Source organism: Trichomonas vaginalis, chromosome II (genome assembly GCF_026262505.1).
Source record: "Trichomonas vaginalis G3 chromosome II, whole genome shotgun sequence".
NCBI lineage: Eukaryota > Parabasalia > Trichomonadida > Trichomonadidae > Trichomonas > Trichomonas vaginalis.
This window is the reverse complement of record NC_067204.1, coordinates 19782608-19803326: the sequence shown is the minus strand read 5'-3', so window position 1 is coordinate 19803326 and position 20719 is coordinate 19782608. Positions and strand designations below refer to the sequence as shown.

Below are 20719 nucleotides of genomic sequence, written 5' to 3'. Positions count from 1 at the left end.
TATTCGTTGACAAATACATCCAACAAAACTGACATCTGACTGTGAAGTTCTTTCAAATCAGATGATATAAAAAACTATCTGCGTTCAAAAAATGTAAACCAATATTTCATTGTCGACCAAAACCATTTGCTCTTGTGTCATTGACGGTTGTATAAAAATGTTAAGAGACTTAAACCAACCACAAGGGGTGAAGCAAATGAAATGTCATATGACGACAAATATAGACACTTCTCCATGGCAAAGATGAGACAAGTTTTAAATATTTACAATAACCGTAAACAAAAAGGTTTGGGAACCACTCCCCGAAGAAATGAAAAAACAACCCTGACTTAGAGAAAGACTATATATTTAATATTAGTCAAAAGAACAAACAAGAAAGAATGCCGGGCTTCAAACTTCAGAAAGGTGACAAAGTAAAATAGAAATACCTAAACGCGACCCATATGAAAATACTATTGACTATGACAACAATGGGAACCCGACAGGTACTCACATTCGTGTTCGTAAAAATAGAAGAAAGTATACAAGAGAAATATTATGAAGTTTTAGGCAAACATGGCAAAATGTACACACTGCAAGCAGAAGATAAAACTACTATTGTCAGACCTCGTTTCAAACTTGTCAAAGTTCAAGGTGGTATACTTTCAAAGACAGTTCCTAACAAATATAAGACAACTCCTGACGAATATGCTAAAGAAGTTGAAAATGACGACTAAGCAATTCTATACCATGCGTAAACTGTCATGTAAGGTGGCATGTATTCTTTACTTTGTCCCGTTGTTTGCGTATATCCTGTAACGCGATGTGTATGGTCTCCTTCTCCCCAAGTGTCATCCCAGTAACAATTTATAGCAAACTTAACGTCGTCTTTAACATCATATCCTTTACCTTTTGTCATTCCTGTCCAATCCCAATATCTATGCTTATGCCAACCTTCTTGAGATGTACTTAAATTTACGTAATGACTGTGTGCAGGTAAATTTTCACCTGAAATCGTTTTACTTCCACCTGTTTCCTTTGAAGAGTTTGCACAATACAAAAACCTGTCGACTATTTGTTCCCATGCACCAACACCAAACATTGCTTGAGGACCTCTTACATCCATAGATGTATAAATAGAACCTACTGGGTTCATTAAATCAAACATATGAGATAATATAGGATTGTCTCTTTTGAACTTAAAATATAGTGCAACCATTTCAGGTTTCTTCTGGTTTGTGTCAGAATATTTTTTATAATATAATCTTATGTTTTCGGGGTAGGTAAAATCTTGACTATAATATTTATTTCTGTCATCTGTATAATAATATACTATTCTCGTTTTTTCTATTGCATTATATCTTTTATATCTATAATAATCTAAATATAATGTTAACTTTTGTTCATCTGCATGTTGTGCTCCGCCGTCATATCCATAGTCATAATAATATGGTATTGGAGCTGGGTCAGGCAATGTCATATCTGCCATTTCATAAACTCTTAAATATTTCTTTTGTTCGTCTCCATATAAGTTTAAGTAACAGTTGTTGTCTAATGGAACTTTAACTTGTGTACCATCATTCTTTATATAGCTTACATACATTTCATTGTTATTTTTCGGAATGAGTTTATACCGTGTACCATTTCTTAAGGAATGTACAAACTGCCATCTAAAATATTTATTTTCTTCATCGACAGAAAAGTCGCCAACAATAGTTTCAATATTTTTTGTTGTTCCTATCAAACTTTGGTATATTTCATTCACATATTCCTTATCTGCTTTATTTTCAAGGCTAACGTTTAAGTCTGTTATTTCAGATATAGAATGTGTATGTCCAACGTCACTTTTACTGTTTAAGGTTTCTTGTAAGTTTGTAATATTTGCAATGGTATGTGTATGAGTCTTATCTGCTTTTGTCTCTAATGTTTCCTTAAGACTTGGTATTTGGTTAATATAATGTGTATGAGTCTTTTTAGAATATTCGTTTTCAGCTTTTGTCACTTCACTTGACATTTTATTGTCAACATATGTTTTGTCTGCTAGTTCAGGATGAGTATGTTCTTTTGTTGCATAAGCATTGTTAGCTCTTTCTTCTTCTTTTGCTATTGCATCGTCTACATATTCTTTGTCAGCTTTGTTGTCAACATCTGCTTTCAAAAGAAGTTCATTTATAGGTTTCTCGTTTAAAGTTCCTTTTGTTGGATTTATACAGACAGTATGGTTCTTATTGTCTTGAAACAGAAACTCATCTGTCATTGGGTTTAATGTCAGTTTTAAGTTTCCTTCTTTCAATGACTCAGATATCTTAGAATAGTTTGAAAAGTTTGTTGTGTTCTTATTTAGAGCTTGCACAATGAGTTGTCGGTTGTGTTGTATTTCTCTCATAGACGCTGTTTCATTTGACATTTTTATTCTAGATAAAATATGCTTCCAATAGAAAAAGAAAATTCAAGAGTTGCTACAACTAAACCATTAGATGAACTTTTTACTAATGTCGGTCAAAAGTTTGAGACAGAGACCGTAAAGCATGAAGGCTATCGTTTTGACTACCCATTAAGATGGCTAAGAGACCCATCTGTCACAAAAGCTATTGGCTTTCGTAGAATGAAGTTTGTGTCTGTAGAAGATAAAAGTTTTCCATTTATTGTAAAGTTTCATATAGATTATATATCTGAAGGGAAACGAAAAATGTGGGAAGAAATTGAGCTAATACAAGTTGACCTTTCATCTTCTCTACAGACTGCGTTAAAAAATATAGAAGATAAAATAAATTCATGTTATGCAAAATATGCTGATGAATATGCAAATACCGAGAGCACACTTTATGTGAGAATTGTATATGACAAACAAAATTCACAAGTGTCATTTCAAATCTACGAAAACAATCCAAATAAAGACGAACAAATATATACAGAATTCACTGCAATGTCATGGTATTATTTGCAAAGAATGTTAAATCAGAAAGTCGAACTTCCTTTAGCAAATATTTACAGTCGATATGCAAGAGATGAACCATATTTATTTAAAGATGTTTTCGACCAAGATGCTGTGATAGTTCATGCTTCATTTTCTGGCGCCCAAAACTCTTTCTTATGCTTGGCAAATGACTTTTACGAAAAACCTACAAAGTTATACGAACCGCCGAGTGGAAGTATTTCAGACTTTCAAGTATGGTTTACTACAGATGGAAGAAAAAGAATAATTCCATTATACCATGCGTTTTACTTAGAACTTAGTTTCATATACAACTACTATCGAACGGTAAAAATATAATTTTTTAATACGGTTGAGGTGTTGGATTTGGTTGCCAACTAGACTGTGGTGCAGGTTCAGGCTGTTGTATAACAGGAGCTTGTTCTTCTGGTTCAGGGTCTTTAGGTATAATACCAACGAACTGACCTACTCTTTTACCAATATTTTTGACACCGTTCCAAATTCCTCTTCCTACGGTTTTTATTCCATTCCATATACCTCTTCCAACATTTCGAAAGAAGTTTCCTATTCTTCCAAAGAAACCCATTTTACTATATGTAAAAATCTAATGTCCGCCTAGTCTCTTACGTTTCCTGTTGAGTTCCATAGCATTCTTTAACTGGAGCTCATACATTCTGTTTCTCCTCTGGTAGAAAACATATTCTGGGTCAACTCCTGTGTTCGCGTCATCTGCATAAAGTTGTTTATATCCCACTTCAGGGTTTGTATAAAACTCTTTCCATCTCATATTTGCATACCATGGTGGCAAACCTAACGCAGCGTCATTTGACATGGCAGTTTGCATTTGTACATCTGTTGGCACTTGACCATAGTTTGCCATTGCAGTTTGTATTCTAACTTCATTTGGAATATTCTCTGGGTTTGGTTGTCCAGGTTGCTGTGCATTCGCTAAGTTCTGTGCGTCCATTTAATATTAGATAAAAATATCTCTTACGAGTACATATACTGAACATTTGCAGGCATTGGTTCATCTTCATATTCTCTGTACTTTTCTGCCACGTCAAATAAATAAATGACACAATGGAAAAAACCTAAAACAAGTAGTCCTATTTCAAACCACATTTACTTACTAATAAAATTTCTTTGTTATGACACTTTCTCCAGTTTATAGGACCTCTCTCATATTCTATCTTGTCATATATAAACTCATAGTCATGTATGTCCTCTAACCATCTCATAACGGTTTCCAAACCACTTTTATCGGATGTAAAGTAAAAGCATGGATGGTTATGTATAACGTCTAAAGTTTCTAAAGAGTCTCTCAAAGTCCAGTCTACTTGGTATTGAAAATCCCATGTGTTATAGAACGGCGGGTCCACTATAAAGAAAACATTTTCCTTGTCTTTATATTTTTCATACAAATCTGTCCAATGACATCTCACAAACTCTATACCCTCAATATATTTTTCTATGTCCTCTTTGAAAACATTTGTATAGTTAAGATATAAAACTTTTGACATAAGTGTTTCAATGTCATGAACTCTTATAGCACCACTATATAATAGTCTAGCAGATATACTATTCCAGTCTATATATTCTGCTTTTTTCAAAACCTCTCTCACAATATTTTTCTTATCTAATGGTATACGTTCCATCTTACCTATAGGTATCTTTTCTTTTAACTCTTTCAATATATTGTTTGTGTCTGGAATATGTTTGAGACGGTCCATATAGTTGTCGAAGTCATTGCATATAATCTTTGAGTCTGGGAATATTATATGGCACAAATGGGATATATAGAAACTTCCACCGAACAAATCTACAAATGTTAGACCATTCGGTAGTTTCTTAAGTTCTCTCAATATAATATCTTTACATCTACTCTTATTTCCAAAGAACGGTAACGGTGGTTTTGTAAAATTCATTTATATATAATAATAAAAATGTTTTTACCCGAAAAGTGACAGAAAAGTGACAAAGCATGAAAACATATATAATTTGTGAAAAGCGACACATTATATAATGTTTTCGACCCAGAAGCAATGGAGGAAGAAGAAGAGTCCTCCGAATTCACACCAGAAGACAAACAATTTTCCGAATAAAAACTTCATTATACTAATCATCTTCAGGGCTAGAGGGCACGAAGTGCCTGGAAGCCCCACTACCTTTTTTTTTTTTTTTTTTTTTTAAAAAGTCACTAAACCCGTCATATCCTACTACTTTCGAAATGCTGGACTGCTTGTTTCTATATATTGACATTCTATTTATAATAATTTTATCAAAAGTTCATCATGATTATAGCACAGTTGACAGGGCTTTTAGATTTTAGAAATAACAATTCTGATTTGCAGTGAAATCATTGATATAAATATTAAAATTTAACTATATGCCTTGCTCAAATATTGGTAAAGGACTGAGTTCACTTTTATTATAAAAAAATTTATAATTTATTTAAGCACCAAGTTTTTCAAACCATTCGATAATATAGTCCTTTGCCTTTCCTGTTGTAAGTGGATGGTCTTTTGTACCAGCAGATCTGTGTGCGCAAAGTTTTGAAGGAGGAAGTTTTGTATTTCCTTCTTCAGAAGATCCGACCCAGTCAATCATGCGTGTCTTTAAGTAGTTGTGAGTAAATCCTGTTTTGTTTTTAATTACATCTTCGACTGCATCTGTTAATGCTGTAGCTTTAACGTGTTGGATATACCATTCTTGGAAATTATTGCAAATATCGCAAACGCATTCACCTCCCATAGAATGGGCAAGAACGTAAACGTTATTTGGAGATGATGGAATTATTAAGTCTTCAAATACAGCAAGGCAGTGTTCACTAGAGCCATATGTATTATATTTCTTCTTAAGTTGTCTATAGCCAATATGGTTTGGATTTAAGATGACTACTTCCATGTTTCGTGACTTTGCCCAGCGAATCCATGGTAAATCGGAGCCCATGTCTAAACCATGGTATGCACATACACCAACACTCAAGAGACCAGCAGGGATTCTGCCAGATCCACAGATAATTACAAGTAATTTATCTGCCTGGTTGAATGCCCCAGGTGTATACCAAATTGGACTGCCGTTATCTTCGGGAATAAGTCTGCTAAGTAGGCCTTCCTTTGTCATTTGGCGCTCAACATACGCGTGAAGCCAATCACCAAATAAATCATTGTTTTGGAAGCCTTTTGGATGGTCTAAAATGCGCTTTCCTTCATTATCAACGAAAAAACCTTGCTCATTGAAATGAAAATCGAGATTAAGTCCTTCGTCATGCCAGATATCTTCAGCTGGAATACTCATTTTTTAAAAATTTGAAAACATGAGAATTTTTTTTGAGTAGGTGCCAAAAGTGCTTACTCTTAAACAACCGTCGGATTTCCGGGTGAAATCGTGACACACTTTCGTCTTTCGTAGGCAGTGGTGGTTGTTACAAAAGGTAACTTCGAATGTAGCGTGAAATCTGCAAAAAAATCTGAAATTTGAATGGAGAACACAAAAATTGAATAGTTTACGTCAATAAAAAAGAGAAAAATGAAGCCAATGTGTCTCGAACCTAGGACTTAGAGCAGCAATCCCACTGTTTATCCCATTACATATTACACTACATGCATCTCTCACCTCAGTGAATGAGATCAACTATATGATAACTTTTTCCCCATTATATTCTTGTGGAAAAGTGACAAATAGCAACTTTGACCCTCTCTCAATTTTTTTTTGACTAGATACAATTGAGACCAAAAAGTGATAGAATCTTGAATAAACAGTACCGTTGTATTCCCTATAAGGTATTTCATCTACCATATGAATACTAGCTTCGGGGGCGAGGGTCGGAGGTGGAATCACTTCTTTTTGACCAATCAAAAAAAATTCTTGCTCAGTTTTCCAACAAGAGATTTGAATGATTAATTAGTGTATGTGTAATAAACAGAAATTCATCAAAAGTGACAGCTCTCAATTTTTTGACATTTGTAAATTCTAAATTGAATGAGAAAAATGAAAAAATACTAAGCATAATACAATATTCTAGATTTAATTATAATTAGGAAAAAGTTAGTTTTGAGAGTACTTTTCATAGGCATATAGAATGAAATCTTCTGAAAAATAATATCACATAAACTCATATTATTTTCTAATATATAACTATTTTATATAAAAATCAAATTCAATGATCTTAAAAGCGAAGGATAAACCTCAAAATTTACGAATATAATGAGTGGGAATATAATGCTTATCTATCATAAAACCATATGAAATATCAATTTTTGCTTTACGCCTAATTTTTGACGACAATTAGCAAAAAATGTTAAATGTTAACACTCAGTCCATTTGAATATGAAAAATAAAATTGACTTTGATTAAATGTTTTTATTTATCATGCAATTCTTCTTGCGACCAAAGATTTGAATAAAAGTTCAAAAAATAAGATAGCTTAAAAAATAATATACGGTAAAAAAAAAAAGGTAGTGGGGCTTCCAGGGGCTGCGCCCCTTCTAGCCCTGAAGATGTTTAGTATAAATGAAGTTTTTATTCGGAGGGCTTCCAGGCGCGTTGCGCCCTCTAGCCCCGAAGATGTTTAGTATAAATGAAGTTTTTATTCGGAAAATTGTTAGTCTTCTGGGTCGAAAACATTATATAATGTGTCGCTTTTCACAAATTATATATGTTTTCATGCTTTGTCACTTTTCTGTCACTTTTCGGGTAAAAACATTTTTATTATTATATATAAATGAATTTTACAAAACCACCGTTACCGTTCTTTGGAAATAAGAGTAGATGTAAAGATATTATATTGAGAGAACTTAAGAAACTACCGAATGGTCTAACATTTGTAGATTTGTTCGGTGGAAGTTTCTATATATCCCATTTGTGCCATATAATATTCCCAGACTCAAAGATTATATGCAATGACTTCGACAACTATATGGACCGTCTCAAACATATTCCAGACACAAACAATATATTGAAAGAGTTAAAAGAAAAGATACCTATAGGTAAGATGGAACGTATACCATTAGATAAGAAAAATATTGTGAGAGAGGTTTTGAAAAAAGCAGAATATATAGACTGGAATAGTATATCTGCTAGACTATTATATAGTGGTGCTATAAGAGTTCATGACATTGAAACACTTATGTCAAAAGTTTTATATCTTAACTATACAAATGTTTTCAAAGAGGACATAGAAAAATATATTGAGGGTATAGAGTTTGTGAGATGTCATTGGACAGATTTGTATGAAAAATATAAAGACAAGGAAAATGTTTTCTTTATAGTGGACCCGCCGTTCTATAACACATGGGATTTTCAATACCAAGTAGACTGGACTTTGAGAGACTCTTTAGAAACTTTAGACGTTTTACATAACCATCCATGCTTTTACTTTACATCCGATAAAAGTGGTTTGGAAACCGTTATGAGATGGTTAGAGGACATACATGACTATGAGTTTATATATGACAAGATAGAATATGAGAGAGGTCCTATAAACTGGAGAAAGTGTCACAATAAAGAAATTTTATTAGTAAGTAAATGTGGTTTGAAATAGGACTACTTGTTTTAGGTTTTTTCCATTGTGTCATTTATTTATTTGACGTGGCAGAAAAGTACAGAGAATATGAAGATGAACCAATGCCTGCAAATGTTCAGTATATGTACTCGTAAGAGATATTTTTATCTAATATTAAATGGACGCACAGAACTTAGCGAATGCACAGCAACCTGGACAACCAAACCCAGAGAATATTCCAAATGAAGTTAGAATACAAACTGCAATGGCAAACTATGGTCAAGTGCCAACAGATGTACAAATGCAAACTGCCATGTCAAATGACGCTGCGTTAGGTTTGCCACCATGGTATGCAAATATGAGATGGAAAGAGTTTTATACAAACCCTGAAGTGGGATATAAACAACTTTATGCAGATGACGCGAACACAGGAGTTGACCCAGAATATGTTTTCTACCAGAGGAGAAACAGAATGTATGAGCTCCAGTTAAAGAATGCTATGGAACTCAACAGGAAACGTAAGAGACTAGGCGGACATTAGATTTTTACATATAGTAAAATGGGTTTCTTTGGAAGAATAGGAAACTTCTTTCGAAATGTTGGAAGAGGTATATGGAATGGAATAAAAACCGTAGGAAGAGGAATTTGGAACGGTGTCAAAAATATTGGTAAAAGAGTAGGTCAGTTCGTTGGTATTATACCTAAAGACCCTGAACCAGAAGAACAAGCTCCTGTTATACAACAGCCTGAACCTGCACCACAGTCTAGTTGGCAACCAAATCCAACACCTCAACCGTATTAAAAAATTATATTTTTACCGTTCGATAGTAGTTGTATATGAAACTAAGTTCTAAGTAAAACGCATGGTATAATGGAATTATTCTTTTTCTTCCATCTGTAGTAAACCATACTTGAAAGTCTGAAATACTTCCACTTGGTGGTTCGTATAACTTTGTAGGTTTTTCGTAAAAGTCATTTGCCAAGCATAAGAAAGAGTTTTGGGCGCCAGAAAATGAAGCATGAACAATAATAGCAGCTGGGTCGAAAACATCTTTAAATAAATATGGTTCATCTCTTGCATATCGACTGTAAATATTTGCTAAAGGAAGTTTGACTTTCTGATTTAACATTCTTTGCAAATAATACCATGACATTGCAGTGAATTCTGTATATATTTGTTCGTCTTTATTTGGATTGTTTTCGTAGATTTGAAATGACACTTGTGAATTTTGTTTGTCATATACAATTCTCACATAAAGTGTGCTCTCGGTATTTGCATATTCATCAGCATATTTTGCATAACATGAATTTATTTTATCTTCTATATTTTTTAACGCAGTCTGTAGAGAAGATGAAAGGTCAACTTGTATTAGCTCAATTTCTTCCCACATTTTTCGTTTCCCTTCAGATATATAATCTATATGAAACCTTACAATAAATGGAAAACTTTTATCTTCTACAGACACAAATTTTATTCTACGAAAGCCAATAGCTTTTGTGACAGATGGGTCTCTTAGCCATCTTAATGGGTAGTCAAAACGATAGCCTTCATGCTTTACGGTCTCTGTCTCAAACTTTTGACCGACATTAGTAAAAAGTTCATCTAATGGTTTAGTTGTAGCAACTCTTGAATTTTCTTTTTCTATTGGAAGCATATTTTATCTAGAATAAAAATGTCGAAAGATATTGCTTCCATGAGAGAAATACAACACAACCGACAACTCATTATGCAAGCTCTAAATAAGAACACAACAAACTTTTCAAACTATTCTAAGATATCTGAGTCATTGAAAGAAGGAAACTTAAAACTGACATTAAACCCAATGACAGATGAGTTTCTATTTCAAGACAATAAGAACCATACTGTCTGTATAAATCCAACAAAAGGAACTTTAAACGAGAAACCTATAAATGAACTTCTTTTGAAAACGGATGTTGACAACAAAGCTGACAAAGAATATGTAGACGATGCAATAGCAAAAGAAGAAGAAAGAGCTAACAATGCTTATGCAACAAAAGAACATACTCATCCTGAACTAGCAGACAAAACATATGTTGACAATAAAATGTCAAGTGAAGTGACAAGAGCTGAAAACGAATATTCTAAAAAGACTCATATACATTCTATATCTGAAATAACAGACTTAAACGTTAGCCTTGAAGAGAAGGTAGATAAGGGACTTATGGCTAGTGTGTTAGTGAAGAAGGCGGATAAGGAATATGTGGATGAAAAAGATAAAGAAATTATAGAAAAGGTTGAATGGTATCATGAACGGACATCGAAGATTTTAAAAACTAAAGCTGATACAGGATGGGTTTCAGGATGTTTAGACCTTAAAGCAGATAAAACTTATGTTAACGATGAGTTAGAGAAGAAAGCAAATAAGACTCATACACATAACATTTCTGACGTAAATGAACTTCAAGAAAAGTTAGATGACAAAGCAGACTCGAAATGGATAGCTGGATATGTAGATGCAACAAAAGAATATATTTTCGCATGGACAGAAGGAACATACGCACAAAAATATCATAGACATAACATTTCTGACGTAAATGAACTTCAAGAAAAGTTATATGACATTGTGCTTCTAAGACAGGAACTCAATGTGCTTAAAAAAAAATTTGCCGAATCTTATTTACCCGGTTGGCTCATTATATGTTTCAATGAACTCTACCAGACCAGAAGTAGTACTTGGTGTTGGAACTTGGACTCAAATAGTCGACAGGTTTTTGTATTGTGCAAACTCTTCAAAGGAAACAGGTGGAAGTAAAACGATTTCGGGTGAAAATCTACCTGCACATAGTCACTACGTAGATTTAACTACATCTGAAGCAGGTTGGCATAAGCATAGATATTGGGATTGGACAGGAATGACAAAAGGTAAAGATATGATGTTAAAGACAACGTTAAGTTTGCTATAGATTGTTACTGGAGTAACACTGAGGGAGGAGGAAGCCATACACATCGCGTTACAGGATATACGCAAACAACGGGACAAAGTAAGAATACATGCCACCTTACATGACAGTTTACGCATGGTATAGAATTGCTTAGTCGTCATTTTCAACTTCTTTAGCATATTCGTCAGGAGTTGTCTTATATTTGTTAGGAACTGTCTTTGAAAGTATACCACCTTGAACTTTGACAAGTTTGAAACGAGGTCTGGCAATAGTAGTTTTATCTTCTGCTTGCAGTGTGTACATTTTGCCATGTTTGCCTAAAACTTCATAATATTCTCTTGTATACTTTCTTCTATTTTTACGAACACGAATGTGAGTACCTGTCGAGTTCCCATTGTTGTCATAGTCAATAGTATTTTCATATGGGTCGCGTTTAGGTATTTCTATTTTTACTTTGTCACCCTTCTGAAGTTTGAAGCCCGGCATTCTTTCTTGTTTGTCTCTTTTGACTAAATTATTAAATATATAGTCTTTCTCTAAGTCAGGGTTGTTTTTCATTTCTTCGGGGGAGTGGTTTCCCAAACCTTTTTGTTTACGGTTATTGTAAATATTTAAAACTTGTCTCATCTTTGCCATGGAGAAGTGTCTATACTTGTCGTCATATGACATTTCATTTGCTTCACCACCTTGTGGTTGGTTTAAGTCTCTTAACATTTTTATACAACCGTCAATGACACCAAGAGCAGAATGGTTTTGGTCGACAATGAAATATTGGTTTACATTTTTTGAACGCAGATAGTTTTTTACATCATCTGATTTGAAAGAACTTTCACAGTCAGATGTCAGTTTTGTTGGATGGTATTTGTCAACGAATATTGTCAAAGCAGTTTTCACATCTAAAATATTTTTGGACCATAATGGTATGGCTTCACAGTATCTTGTGTTTTGACCAACAAATATTAACCAGTATGGAGGTCCATCTGTTCTAACTCTCGGAATGTTTTCCAAGATATCCATAAACCAAGCATTTGGTGTTGAACTAAAGATTTTTATCATGAGTGCTTTCTTTGTCGCTTTAGAAACATAGGGGTCCTTGTTTGGATTCGTCATTTTTTAACCCATAAGAAATGGGTTTATTTGGCGCATTAGCAGGAGTTGCATCCAGATTTTTGCCCGCAGTGGGAACAATAGCTAGAGGTGCATTTGGAATTGGAAGGAAGATTTTGAGTACATTAGGTATACTTAAAGAGAAAGCACAACCTATTATACAAACTGTACAGAAAGGTTGGGATGTAGCACGAGATGCAACAAATCTTATTCCAAATCCTGAAACAAGAGGAAAAGTTCAAGGATGGATGGACAATGTAGGAAGACAAGCAGGAAACTATTATAAAAAGCAAATGACTACTATAACAAGCAGGACACTATATGGACCAAGGTGAAAGATTCTTTAACAGAGGATATAACCATGCACAACAATGGGTAAACAATAACCAACCTCAACCGCCTCAAACGTGGGGAATGTAAAATTTTTTTACTGAGATGAAATGAACAATACAGCATTGAGACAAATGGGTTCAAGATGGATTTGTCGACTTCCAGCAGTTACACCACGTGTTTGTCAAGTTCTTCCTATACCTCAGGAAGTTTTAGACCGACTTAAAAAACAACAACAACCAGTTGAAAACAAACCAAACTAAAATTTTTTACGGACCTGAAAATGACCGAAGAAGTTGAAACGGTAGATTTGACACCACAAACAAAAAGTTTCAGAACCATTGTCAAAACCTGTCAAAGAACTTACAGATGAAGAGAAAAATTCAATAATAGAAAGTGCCAGGTCTGGAAATACAAACCCTAACTATAAAGTCACTTTTCATAGAAATGGAACGGCTAGTATCTCAAAAAAGAAACAGACTCTCACAAATAAAATATTGAAGTCTGAAGGAGCTTTCGAGACAACAGATGGAAAAGTTTACTTCACTGACCAACAGTTCATTATAGAACATCTCATTGACTTAGAGTCGAAATATTCTAAACTTTACAACAAACACAAAAAGTTGAAAGGAAAACAAAAAACAAATGGCATATGATATTTATGAAGATGTTGACGACACAACTGTTCCTGCAGGTGGGGTAAACCAGCGGAACCGAAAGTGACGAAAAGCCGATAGAGAAGAAAAACCAAAAACTGAAGATAAACCAAAACCAAAGTTTAGTTTCCAAACTAAACCAAGTCAACCTTCATTAGCTGGTATGGGTTGGCGTCAAAGACTTATGGCAGCAGGCGGTTATGTAAAGTAAAGAAAAAATATTTTTTTATTTTTATAAAAATGCCCCCATATAGAATGGACAGAAAGTCTGCTAGAATAAAAGCAGAGTTACAAAAATATGTTGGAGAGTTTTCGAAGAATTTTAAATATAGGAAGGGAAGACCCATAAAAGTCTATGACAAATTGTCTGGTTTCGCTACGAAATGGATTTGGAAACAGCACGTGCCAATTATCCAAACAGACTAGAGAGGTTAGAAGAAGAACGTTTATGGACATGCCTTTCGATGTTAGTGAACCTCAAGTTGAAGGACACGACGGCTTTGCCAGATTCTACTGGAAACATGACGAACAATTGCATCCTTTGAGAAGGAAAAAAGGTAGTGCAGAGGATGGTCATGCTCCCATGGAAAGAACAAGATATGCATATGAAAAGTATCGTGAAGTTAGAAGTCAAATTACATCTGGTCGAACCTTTACAGTAAACTTGACGAAGGAAAGAACAAAGAAGGCTTCATGGGAGTACTTGCTGCCATACAAGACGGAAATAAGAAAGGACACAATCTCAAATTGACCATAACAGATTTGGATGGTCACATTTACTATGCACATGGCAATGAACAAACAGCCGCAAAACTTCTTGACGCTTTCAAGACTACAAAGAGAGAACAAATGGTTGACTCCGACTCAGACATTTTGAATGCAATTGAAGGATTGCAAGTGTCAAGTTCGAATGGTACCAACCTAACCCTCAAGCAGTCAGACAACATGCTGGATACTTCCCGTTCATAAATAAGCTGAACATTGACTTGACAAGGTATGGAATTTACAATTCAATTGAAACAATTGTCAATGAACCTTGTATTCTTACATGTCTCAGGAACTCTGGTCTTGTTACAGATGAGAAGATGAAGTATCTTGAGTCATGTGTGAAGACAAGGTACATTCTCAGAGGTCAATTGGCAAAAATTGCACCGTTGGCAAATGTCAATATCCGAGTCAACATACCTACAGCTAAAGGTTCTTCACATGACGACTATGTTGTTGACAAAGACTTACCATGGTTGAAGATTGTAATTGTCCACAACCACTTCATGTTGAACGAAAGTCTTACACACCCATTCTTTGGTAAAAGTAAGTGCAACATTGTCAGAGCTGTAAACATTCTTTTCGAGAAAGGTTTGTTGGAACAATTCCAGATGACAAGCTGACAGAAACTTTTGTACCAAAAGACGAAACAAACTTTTTCACTGTTAGCAAGACCAAAAGTGTTCCAGACAAAGTTCTAGTACAAAAGAAGTACACAATTCCACAAGGAGTTGGATTGTTCGATACCAACCTGAACCAGAAGAACTTCCAATGAGGTTGCAAGAACTTCAAGATGCTATTAAATAAACTTCCATGAGACATCCAATTGACGTCAAATTGTTTGGAGAGCATCTGAGTTAGGTCAGAAGGTTTTATATGAAACAGGTTGCTTCGACGATGTTTATGAGATAACAGGAGAAGTTTCTCAGAAGATAAGAGACTCACTTGATTCCACAAACTGGACCAATTGGTTGCGACAAGTTCGACTCAAACGAAAAGATATACTATGTCGACCTTAACGCTGCATACATGAGGTTTGTCCAATATATTCCGACTGGAATTCCAAACGAAGATGGTGAGTTCCGGGAAGGAACTATACAGTTGGAAAGTCATACAACAACTGTATGATATTAGGAAAGCTTCAACCCCAAACTTGCAATGAACTCAAATTGCTTTGAATTCGACATGGGGATATTCCATTAAAAAACCTCAAGAGATGAAGAGTAAACATTATGAGAAGGTCGACAACTTTGTTGAAAGGTTTTCTCCTTTTGTTTTGAAGTACGAATTCACTCAAGGTCAAAGTGGCTTAGTAACCACATTAAAACCTATTGTCGAACATTGGTCTTACCTCAGTTCGCAAAGCAGTCCTTGACAACTACAAAATTCTTCTCCGAAGTCAAATCCAAAGTCAAGGTTTACTATGAGAACATTGACGCACTCATGACGAACGAAGAAGGCTATAACAACTCATTGAAATGGGTTTAGTCGGTGAGAAGATGGGTCAATTCAAATTGGACAAAATTTTCACCGAAGTTCATGTAATATCGAAAAGGAAATATTGGGGCATACTTGATGACGGCACAGAAATAAAACATTGCTGAAATAAAAAATTTTTATTCGAATTTGAATTAAAATGTGGGAATTCTTGGGAACGGGAAAGGCTTATTTACTTGAGGAACAGGTAAAGGTGGTGGAGGTGGAGGTGGTGGCACCAGTCCATTTTATATTCCTTCCTAGGTAATTTCCGTTAATTTCATGGTCGCCCTCGGAGTCTTTGAATCGGACAGGTCGAGTTACACCATTCTTGGTCTCAAACTCATATATAACCTGTTTGTCTGTATTTTCGTCGACTATGGCACGAGACAGAACATTGACCAACGGACAAAAAGTGTCATTTCGGATGGTCATGCGCCAATCGCATTCGAGCACTTCGAAGAAGCCTTACGTTCCAAGGGAGAGGGTGTCTGGTGGCAAGGCAGAGGTCATGAAACTCTACGAGCAGTACATCCTCAATGCCTGGGGACAAATCGTCCTTGGATTGGCAATTCTACAACTCCTCTGGGACGACCTCCTACGCAACTGGGAGAACGAAAGAGTCCAATTCAAAGGTCGGGAACTAATTTTGCAAATTGACCTTAATTTAACATACTTATCCAAATAAACACCTAAATTTACTTGGGGTTTCCCCCTAAAATAAATTTTTTTACTCTTAGAACCACTCGAGTTCTCCTTAACGGTTTGTTGAGCTTGTCACCGTCAATGTGGTCTGACCTTCGTTCTTGCCTGGATTTGGAACCCATTGAATTGCGACAAGCTTGCCATGGAGATTGAACCGCGATTCCGAAGGTTAAGGTTCAAGTGTCCCAAGTTGTTGAGGACTGGGGTTAGAACCTTGCCGGTCTCCCTGTTGCGGATTTTGTATGGGTAGGGTTGGGAAATTTCGTAAGTGTCATCGGCAACAAGGGTTGCCCAAACTTCCTCTTCTTCGTGTTTCTCTTCTTCCTCTTCTTCCTCTTCCTCTTCTTCGTGTTTCTCTTCTTCCTCGACAATTCCTTCTTCAATTCTGTGTTCACGAATTACGGTGTTGGAGGTTCTGTCCTTTCCGAGTACCTTCCAGATGGCATCTATCTCTTCGAAGAAACGGTAGATGAGTCTGGAAAGGTCTCGGTTCTCTCTCTCGTAATTGCGCAAGGTTTCCGCGAAATCGTTCAGGCATTTCTCATTGGAAGCTTGGTTCATGAGGACATCGGCTTTGAGCTTGGTCATCTCTGTCATAAGACAACTTTGGAGAGTCTTAGGTGTTTGTCAGATGAGCTTTCAATTGGGCAATTTGAATTTGAATTGGGCGCTTGTCTGGCAACCTTGAAAGGCATCTGCCATTGAGTTTGGCTTCGGTGCTTGTTCGGACATCGAAAATGAAGTGGTTTGAGAATGACGGTTTTACTTCAAAAGCTTTGTTATGACAGTTAAGTCATACAACAAGTTTAAAATAATATCTTGTTCTTCTTCTGAACGTTTGTTGTCTCTTCCGATAAAAGTTTGGAACATGAGAACCAAAAACGTTTTTTTGAGATTGCGGAAGAGTTCAGGCAAATTTTCATATTCTGGATATGTTGGGGCAGTTCAAAACATCTGAGCTGACTTTCGGACAAAATTGGGACAATGTCAGAAAATCATCTTTGGTCGGACTGCTTGAAGGTAAGTCCTTACATGTAAGTAGCTCTGGTAAAGTCTTCTCATTTCTGCTAACTTTTGGAGTATAGCTTCGTAGTTTAGAAGTTTTAATTTTAATTGTCTTATTCACTCTTGACATCTAACGGTAACTATCCATGAGGTCAAGAGTAGCTTTGGTAGCTTTAAGTGGAGCTATCTGTTCCTTGACTCCTGCAATTTTGGTTGCAATTGTGATTTGAGCTCCTTCAAGTTCGCGTCGTCTATGTCGTTCTCAACGTCTTCAACATGGCTTGAAACTTCTCATCGGTCCATTGAGATTGGTGTGGGACGAATTTAACTTGCTTCATTCAAAAAATGAAAAAAATGTTTTTACTCTAAACGTTAAGGTTTACTGAACTGGTGGTTGGATGTCGCCTTCACAGGTTATGTAGAACGGCTGACCGAGAAGTGAAGGAGACCCTTGAGAATTTGGCTCATTCTTGGGAAAGGGTTCTCTCTGTTTGGAAGTAGTATCCAAGGACGCTTGGCAAAGAACTTGAGAAGAGCTTCTTTCTTTGCTTGCTTTATGTCGTCGTAGGCTGTCCCGTCTGGTATTTGAATTGGAATTCCAGTCGAAGTCTCGAGATTCAAGGCAGCCCTTCCCGTTATCCAACAGTTAACAAGCTTGCCTTTTACATTCTGCCTGAGGAAGTCTTTAACAAGCTCGTTAATTTCAATTAGGTAAATTGCCTCGTCGGTAGGTTCGACCTCGACCATTGCTACTGTCAGTAAAAGTACTGCTACTGTCAGAAAAAGTACTGCTACTGTCAGTAAAAGTACTGCTACTGTCAGAAAAAGTACTGCTACTGTCAGTAAAAGTACTGCTACTGTCAGTAGCAGTACTGCTAGGAGCAGAAAAAAGGAAAATTTGAGAGGGTTTTCGACGATAAAGTACTGCTACTGTCAGTAAAAGTACTGCTACTGTCAGAAAAAGTACTGCTACTGTCAGTAAAAGTACTGCTACTGTCAGTAGCAGTACTGCTAGTAGCAGAGATTTTTATCGTTGTGGTCCGACGGTTAAGCCACAAACGAATGTCCGACGTCCCACCAACCGAGTCCATTCCCAAACCAGAGGAACCTAAAGCACCAGCCCCTGCACCTCAGTTCCAGCAAGTACCTCCGAATTACTACCAATTTCCACCTCAAGGTTACTACCTACCACAAGGCTTCCCGAACTACCCTCCTCAGCCTATGCCTTACTTCCCCAACCCTTGGATGTTCCAGCAAGCTCCACCCCAGCAATTCCAATTCCAATCTCAGTCCAAGAGAGACCAAGACTTCGAAGAAGGTCTGAACCGCTTACGCAAAGAGTATGCTACAGCTCCTATGGAAGACGACAGGCTTTCAGTCTCTTCCCTAAGGTCGACCAATTCGACTCGTACCACAGATTCGGTTCGTGACCGTGAAGACTACCTCAAGCAGTCTGAGAGACTCTTCATCCTACAACCATTTACAGTTGGAGCTCTCAAGAACATGCGCAATTACGAAGGTCAGACACCAGCTGGAGACCGCAAAACAGACGTACTCGCAAGAGCCGTCCAACTGGTCAAGACAAAGACTGAGATAGTCGACTTCATTCTTGCAGCTTGCCCATACAAGTAAAAAAATAAACAATTACGAGTTAAACTTTTTATTCTTTCTTTTCTGAGTTGTTTAGAGCTGGTTTCTCTTGTAGGAACCTTTCGTACTCTTCCATGGTCATGTAATTGCGAATTTGGTACGCAATTCCAGGTTCGTTGTTTTTGAACCTTACGTATGTAACGCTTCCATCCTCCTCAGGGAAGTAAGCTGCTAACATCTGACCAAGTTTTCTCGGTGACTCGGAGCTCATAAAAATGTCACTTTTTAAACGTTAAGTTTTTAGTCTTATTTTACCCTTTGTTTACCCTTTGTTTACCCTTTGTTTGTCAATGTAGTATTGGAGTGCAATTTCTCCAAATTCTCTATGTCGGAGTTCTTCAGCATTTTCCAAGGTGTACCTGGAGAACTCAAAGAAGTTGTCAAGAAGATACTGCCATGCTGCTCTTCTGAGTTCGTCGGTATTTTGGAAGTGTTGCACCTTCGAGTCTTCGGACATGAAAAAATGACACTTTTTCTATTAAACCGTTTTGGCATTTCTCATGAGTGAGTAAGTTCTGCCGAACCATTGGAAGAGAAGAAGTACTCTTGCTGGCAAAAGACAAAAATAGTTGCCTTAGTTGTCATTGCAATTGTACTCGTAATTGAATTCATTGTACTTCTCTTCACGTACATAAAACTCAAGGACGGCATATGCTTTAAGAAGCTACCATCTTACTAAGACTAAACACTTAGATTTTTCAAGCTTGACTTTTTACAATTTGAATTTTGTTGCTGAATTCAGCAACAAAAATCTGAGTAAAATGGCATATGCTTGCTTCCCTCGGAAAACCGAGGGAAGAGATTCCGTATGAAAACAGTGAAGAACAGCGAGTAGTTAAAAAACCCCAGTCGCCAAAACTCTATGAAAACAGTGAAGCACAGCGAGACCGACTTCTTTCGGGGTCGCCTTCAAACAAGCAGAGTAAATGAACTCTTTATTTTTCAAGCTTGACTTTTTACAATTTGAACTTTGTTTGCGTAGATATGAATTCTGAAAGAAGTATGAGGGTCTTGTATGACTTTGTACTTCTCCCATAGTTCATGTCTGTCAAACTTACCTGCCATGGACTCTTTCATAAGTTCCATGAAATCGTCTTCGGACAATCCGGGGAAAAGTATTATGTCAGTAAGTATTCTTTTAACATCCTTACTTAAACTCTTTGCTGTCTGTACACATATTACGACTGAGATGTTAAAGTGTCTGAGCTTCTTAAGAATTCGACACATATCTTGTTCTCTGTTCTTTAACAAAGGATGAGAAGCAAAGTCATCTAAAATAAGAAGACATCTATGAGGGTAAGTCTTCCAATCGTAAGATTGCAATTTCTTCGAAATGTATTCTATCTCTTTCTGTTTGTTTCTGAAGTGTTTCTTCTCTAATATTCTCTGCATTTCCTCATTTGGGTCTTTAAACTTAGAATTTATATACTCATTTATAGCATTATACTTCAAAACTCTTCTTTGGTACTTCTTTATCCAATCTAACAACTCAGTATCCTTTATACATACTAACTTAGACTTCTTTATAATATCTTTGAACGAATTGACGGTTTGGTCAAATTGACCAGAAGTACTACAAATAACAACTAACTCATAGAATGGGTTCTTCTCATCTAGTTCTTGTTGTTGTGCAGCCATTTTAAGATAAGTGAAAGTCTTACCCGACCCAGGTGGTGCGATTAGACCTGTTATACCATTCTGAGC

The 20719-nt window shown here is 36.2% G+C and overlaps 14 protein-coding genes and 1 pseudogene across 15 annotated transcripts, besides 3 other annotated features; 6 read left to right on the top strand and 9 right to left on the bottom strand.

The window, feature by feature from the left end:
- Positions 1 to 1954: part of a mobile genetic element that runs on past the window's edge.
- Positions 1955 to 2404: 450 nt separating this feature from the next.
- On the top strand, positions 2405 to 2991 carry TVAGG3_0574680 (uncharacterized protein; the record flags this gene model as incomplete). Its single annotated transcript, XM_051238935.1, has 1 exon — positions 2405 to 2991. A coding segment is annotated over one exon (587 nt), but the record flags the coding sequence as incomplete, so codon positions are not given.
- A 266-nt stretch (positions 2992 to 3257) lies between these two features.
- Positions 3258 to 3500, bottom strand: TVAGG3_0574670 (serine threonine-protein phosphatase family; the record flags this gene model as incomplete). The annotated part of the gene is made up of 1 exon (XM_001299426.1): positions 3258 to 3500. The coding sequence occupies one exon, from the start codon at positions 3498 to 3500 to the stop codon at positions 3258 to 3260; it is 243 nt and encodes an 80-aa protein (XP_001299427.1).
- An 18-nt stretch (positions 3501 to 3518) lies between these two features.
- On the bottom strand, positions 3519 to 3881 carry TVAGG3_0574660 (uncharacterized protein; the record flags this gene model as incomplete). The annotated part of the gene is made up of 1 exon (XM_001299427.1): positions 3519 to 3881. The coding sequence occupies one exon, from the start codon at positions 3879 to 3881 to the stop codon at positions 3519 to 3521; it is 363 nt and encodes a 120-aa protein (XP_001299428.1).
- Positions 3882 to 4020: 139 nt separating this feature from the next.
- On the bottom strand, positions 4021 to 4839 carry TVAGG3_0574650 (phage tail repeat-like family; the record flags this gene model as incomplete). The annotated part of the gene is made up of 1 exon (XM_051238934.1): positions 4021 to 4839. One exon carries the CDS (start codon positions 4837 to 4839, stop codon positions 4021 to 4023), a length of 819 nt encoding a protein of 272 aa, XP_051096758.1.
- A 526-nt stretch (positions 4840 to 5365) lies between these two features.
- TVAGG3_0574640 (FAM172 family protein-like protein CG10038 family) lies at positions 5366 to 6211 on the bottom strand (the record flags this gene model as incomplete). The annotated part of the gene is made up of 1 exon (XM_001299428.1): positions 5366 to 6211. One exon carries the CDS (start codon positions 6209 to 6211, stop codon positions 5366 to 5368), a length of 846 nt encoding a protein of 281 aa, XP_001299429.1.
- A 618-nt stretch (positions 6212 to 6829) lies between these two features.
- Positions 6830 to 6866: a mobile genetic element.
- Positions 6867 to 8595: 1729 nt separating this feature from the next.
- Positions 8596 to 8958, top strand: TVAGG3_0574620 (uncharacterized protein; the record flags this gene model as incomplete). The annotated part of the gene is made up of 1 exon (XM_001299429.1): positions 8596 to 8958. The coding sequence occupies one exon, from the start codon at positions 8596 to 8598 to the stop codon at positions 8956 to 8958; it is 363 nt and encodes a 120-aa protein (XP_001299430.1).
- Positions 8959 to 8976: 18 nt separating this feature from the next.
- On the top strand, positions 8977 to 9219 carry TVAGG3_0574610 (serine threonine-protein phosphatase family; the record flags this gene model as incomplete). Its single annotated transcript, XM_001299430.2, has 1 exon — positions 8977 to 9219. One exon carries the CDS (start codon positions 8977 to 8979, stop codon positions 9217 to 9219), a length of 243 nt encoding a protein of 80 aa, XP_001299431.1.
- A 4-nt stretch (positions 9220 to 9223) lies between these two features.
- On the bottom strand, positions 9224 to 10072 carry TVAGG3_0574600 (uncharacterized protein; the record flags this gene model as incomplete). Its single annotated transcript, XM_051238933.1, has 1 exon — positions 9224 to 10072. One exon carries the CDS (start codon positions 10070 to 10072, stop codon positions 9224 to 9226), a length of 849 nt encoding a protein of 282 aa, XP_051096757.1.
- Positions 10073 to 10090: 18 nt separating this feature from the next.
- Positions 10091 to 10293, top strand: TVAGG3_0574590 (phage tail repeat-like family; the record flags this gene model as incomplete). Its single annotated transcript, XM_051238932.1, has 1 exon — positions 10091 to 10293. A coding segment is annotated over one exon (203 nt), but the record flags the coding sequence as incomplete, so codon positions are not given.
- Positions 10294 to 10596: 303 nt separating this feature from the next.
- Positions 10597 to 20719: part of a mobile genetic element that runs on past the window's edge.
- TVAGG3_0574580 (uncharacterized protein) lies at positions 11472 to 12338 on the bottom strand (the record flags this gene model as incomplete). Its single annotated transcript, XM_051238931.1, has 1 exon — positions 11472 to 12338. One exon carries the CDS (start codon positions 12336 to 12338, stop codon positions 11472 to 11474), a length of 867 nt encoding a protein of 288 aa, XP_051096755.1.
- On the bottom strand, positions 16730 to 17092 carry TVAGG3_0574570 (annotated as a pseudogene). The gene has a single exon. A coding segment is annotated over exon 1 (363 nt).
- Positions 18428 to 18997, top strand: TVAGG3_0574560 (uncharacterized protein; the record flags this gene model as incomplete). Its single annotated transcript, XM_051238930.1, has 1 exon — positions 18428 to 18997. One exon carries the CDS (start codon positions 18428 to 18430, stop codon positions 18995 to 18997), a length of 570 nt encoding a protein of 189 aa, XP_051096754.1.
- On the bottom strand, positions 19026 to 19226 carry TVAGG3_0574550 (uncharacterized protein; the record flags this gene model as incomplete). The annotated part of the gene is made up of 1 exon (XM_051238929.1): positions 19026 to 19226. The coding sequence occupies one exon, from the start codon at positions 19224 to 19226 to the stop codon at positions 19026 to 19028; it is 201 nt and encodes a 66-aa protein (XP_051096753.1).
- TVAGG3_0574540 (uncharacterized protein) lies at positions 19784 to 19945 on the top strand (the record flags this gene model as incomplete). The annotated part of the gene is made up of 1 exon (XM_051238928.1): positions 19784 to 19945. The coding sequence occupies one exon, from the start codon at positions 19784 to 19786 to the stop codon at positions 19943 to 19945; it is 162 nt and encodes a 53-aa protein (XP_051096752.1).
- TVAGG3_0574530 (protein of unknown function, DUF4106 family) lies at positions 19958 to 20653 on the bottom strand (the record flags this gene model as incomplete). Its single annotated transcript, XM_051238927.1, has 1 exon — positions 19958 to 20653. One exon carries the CDS (start codon positions 20651 to 20653, stop codon positions 19958 to 19960), a length of 696 nt encoding a protein of 231 aa, XP_051096751.1.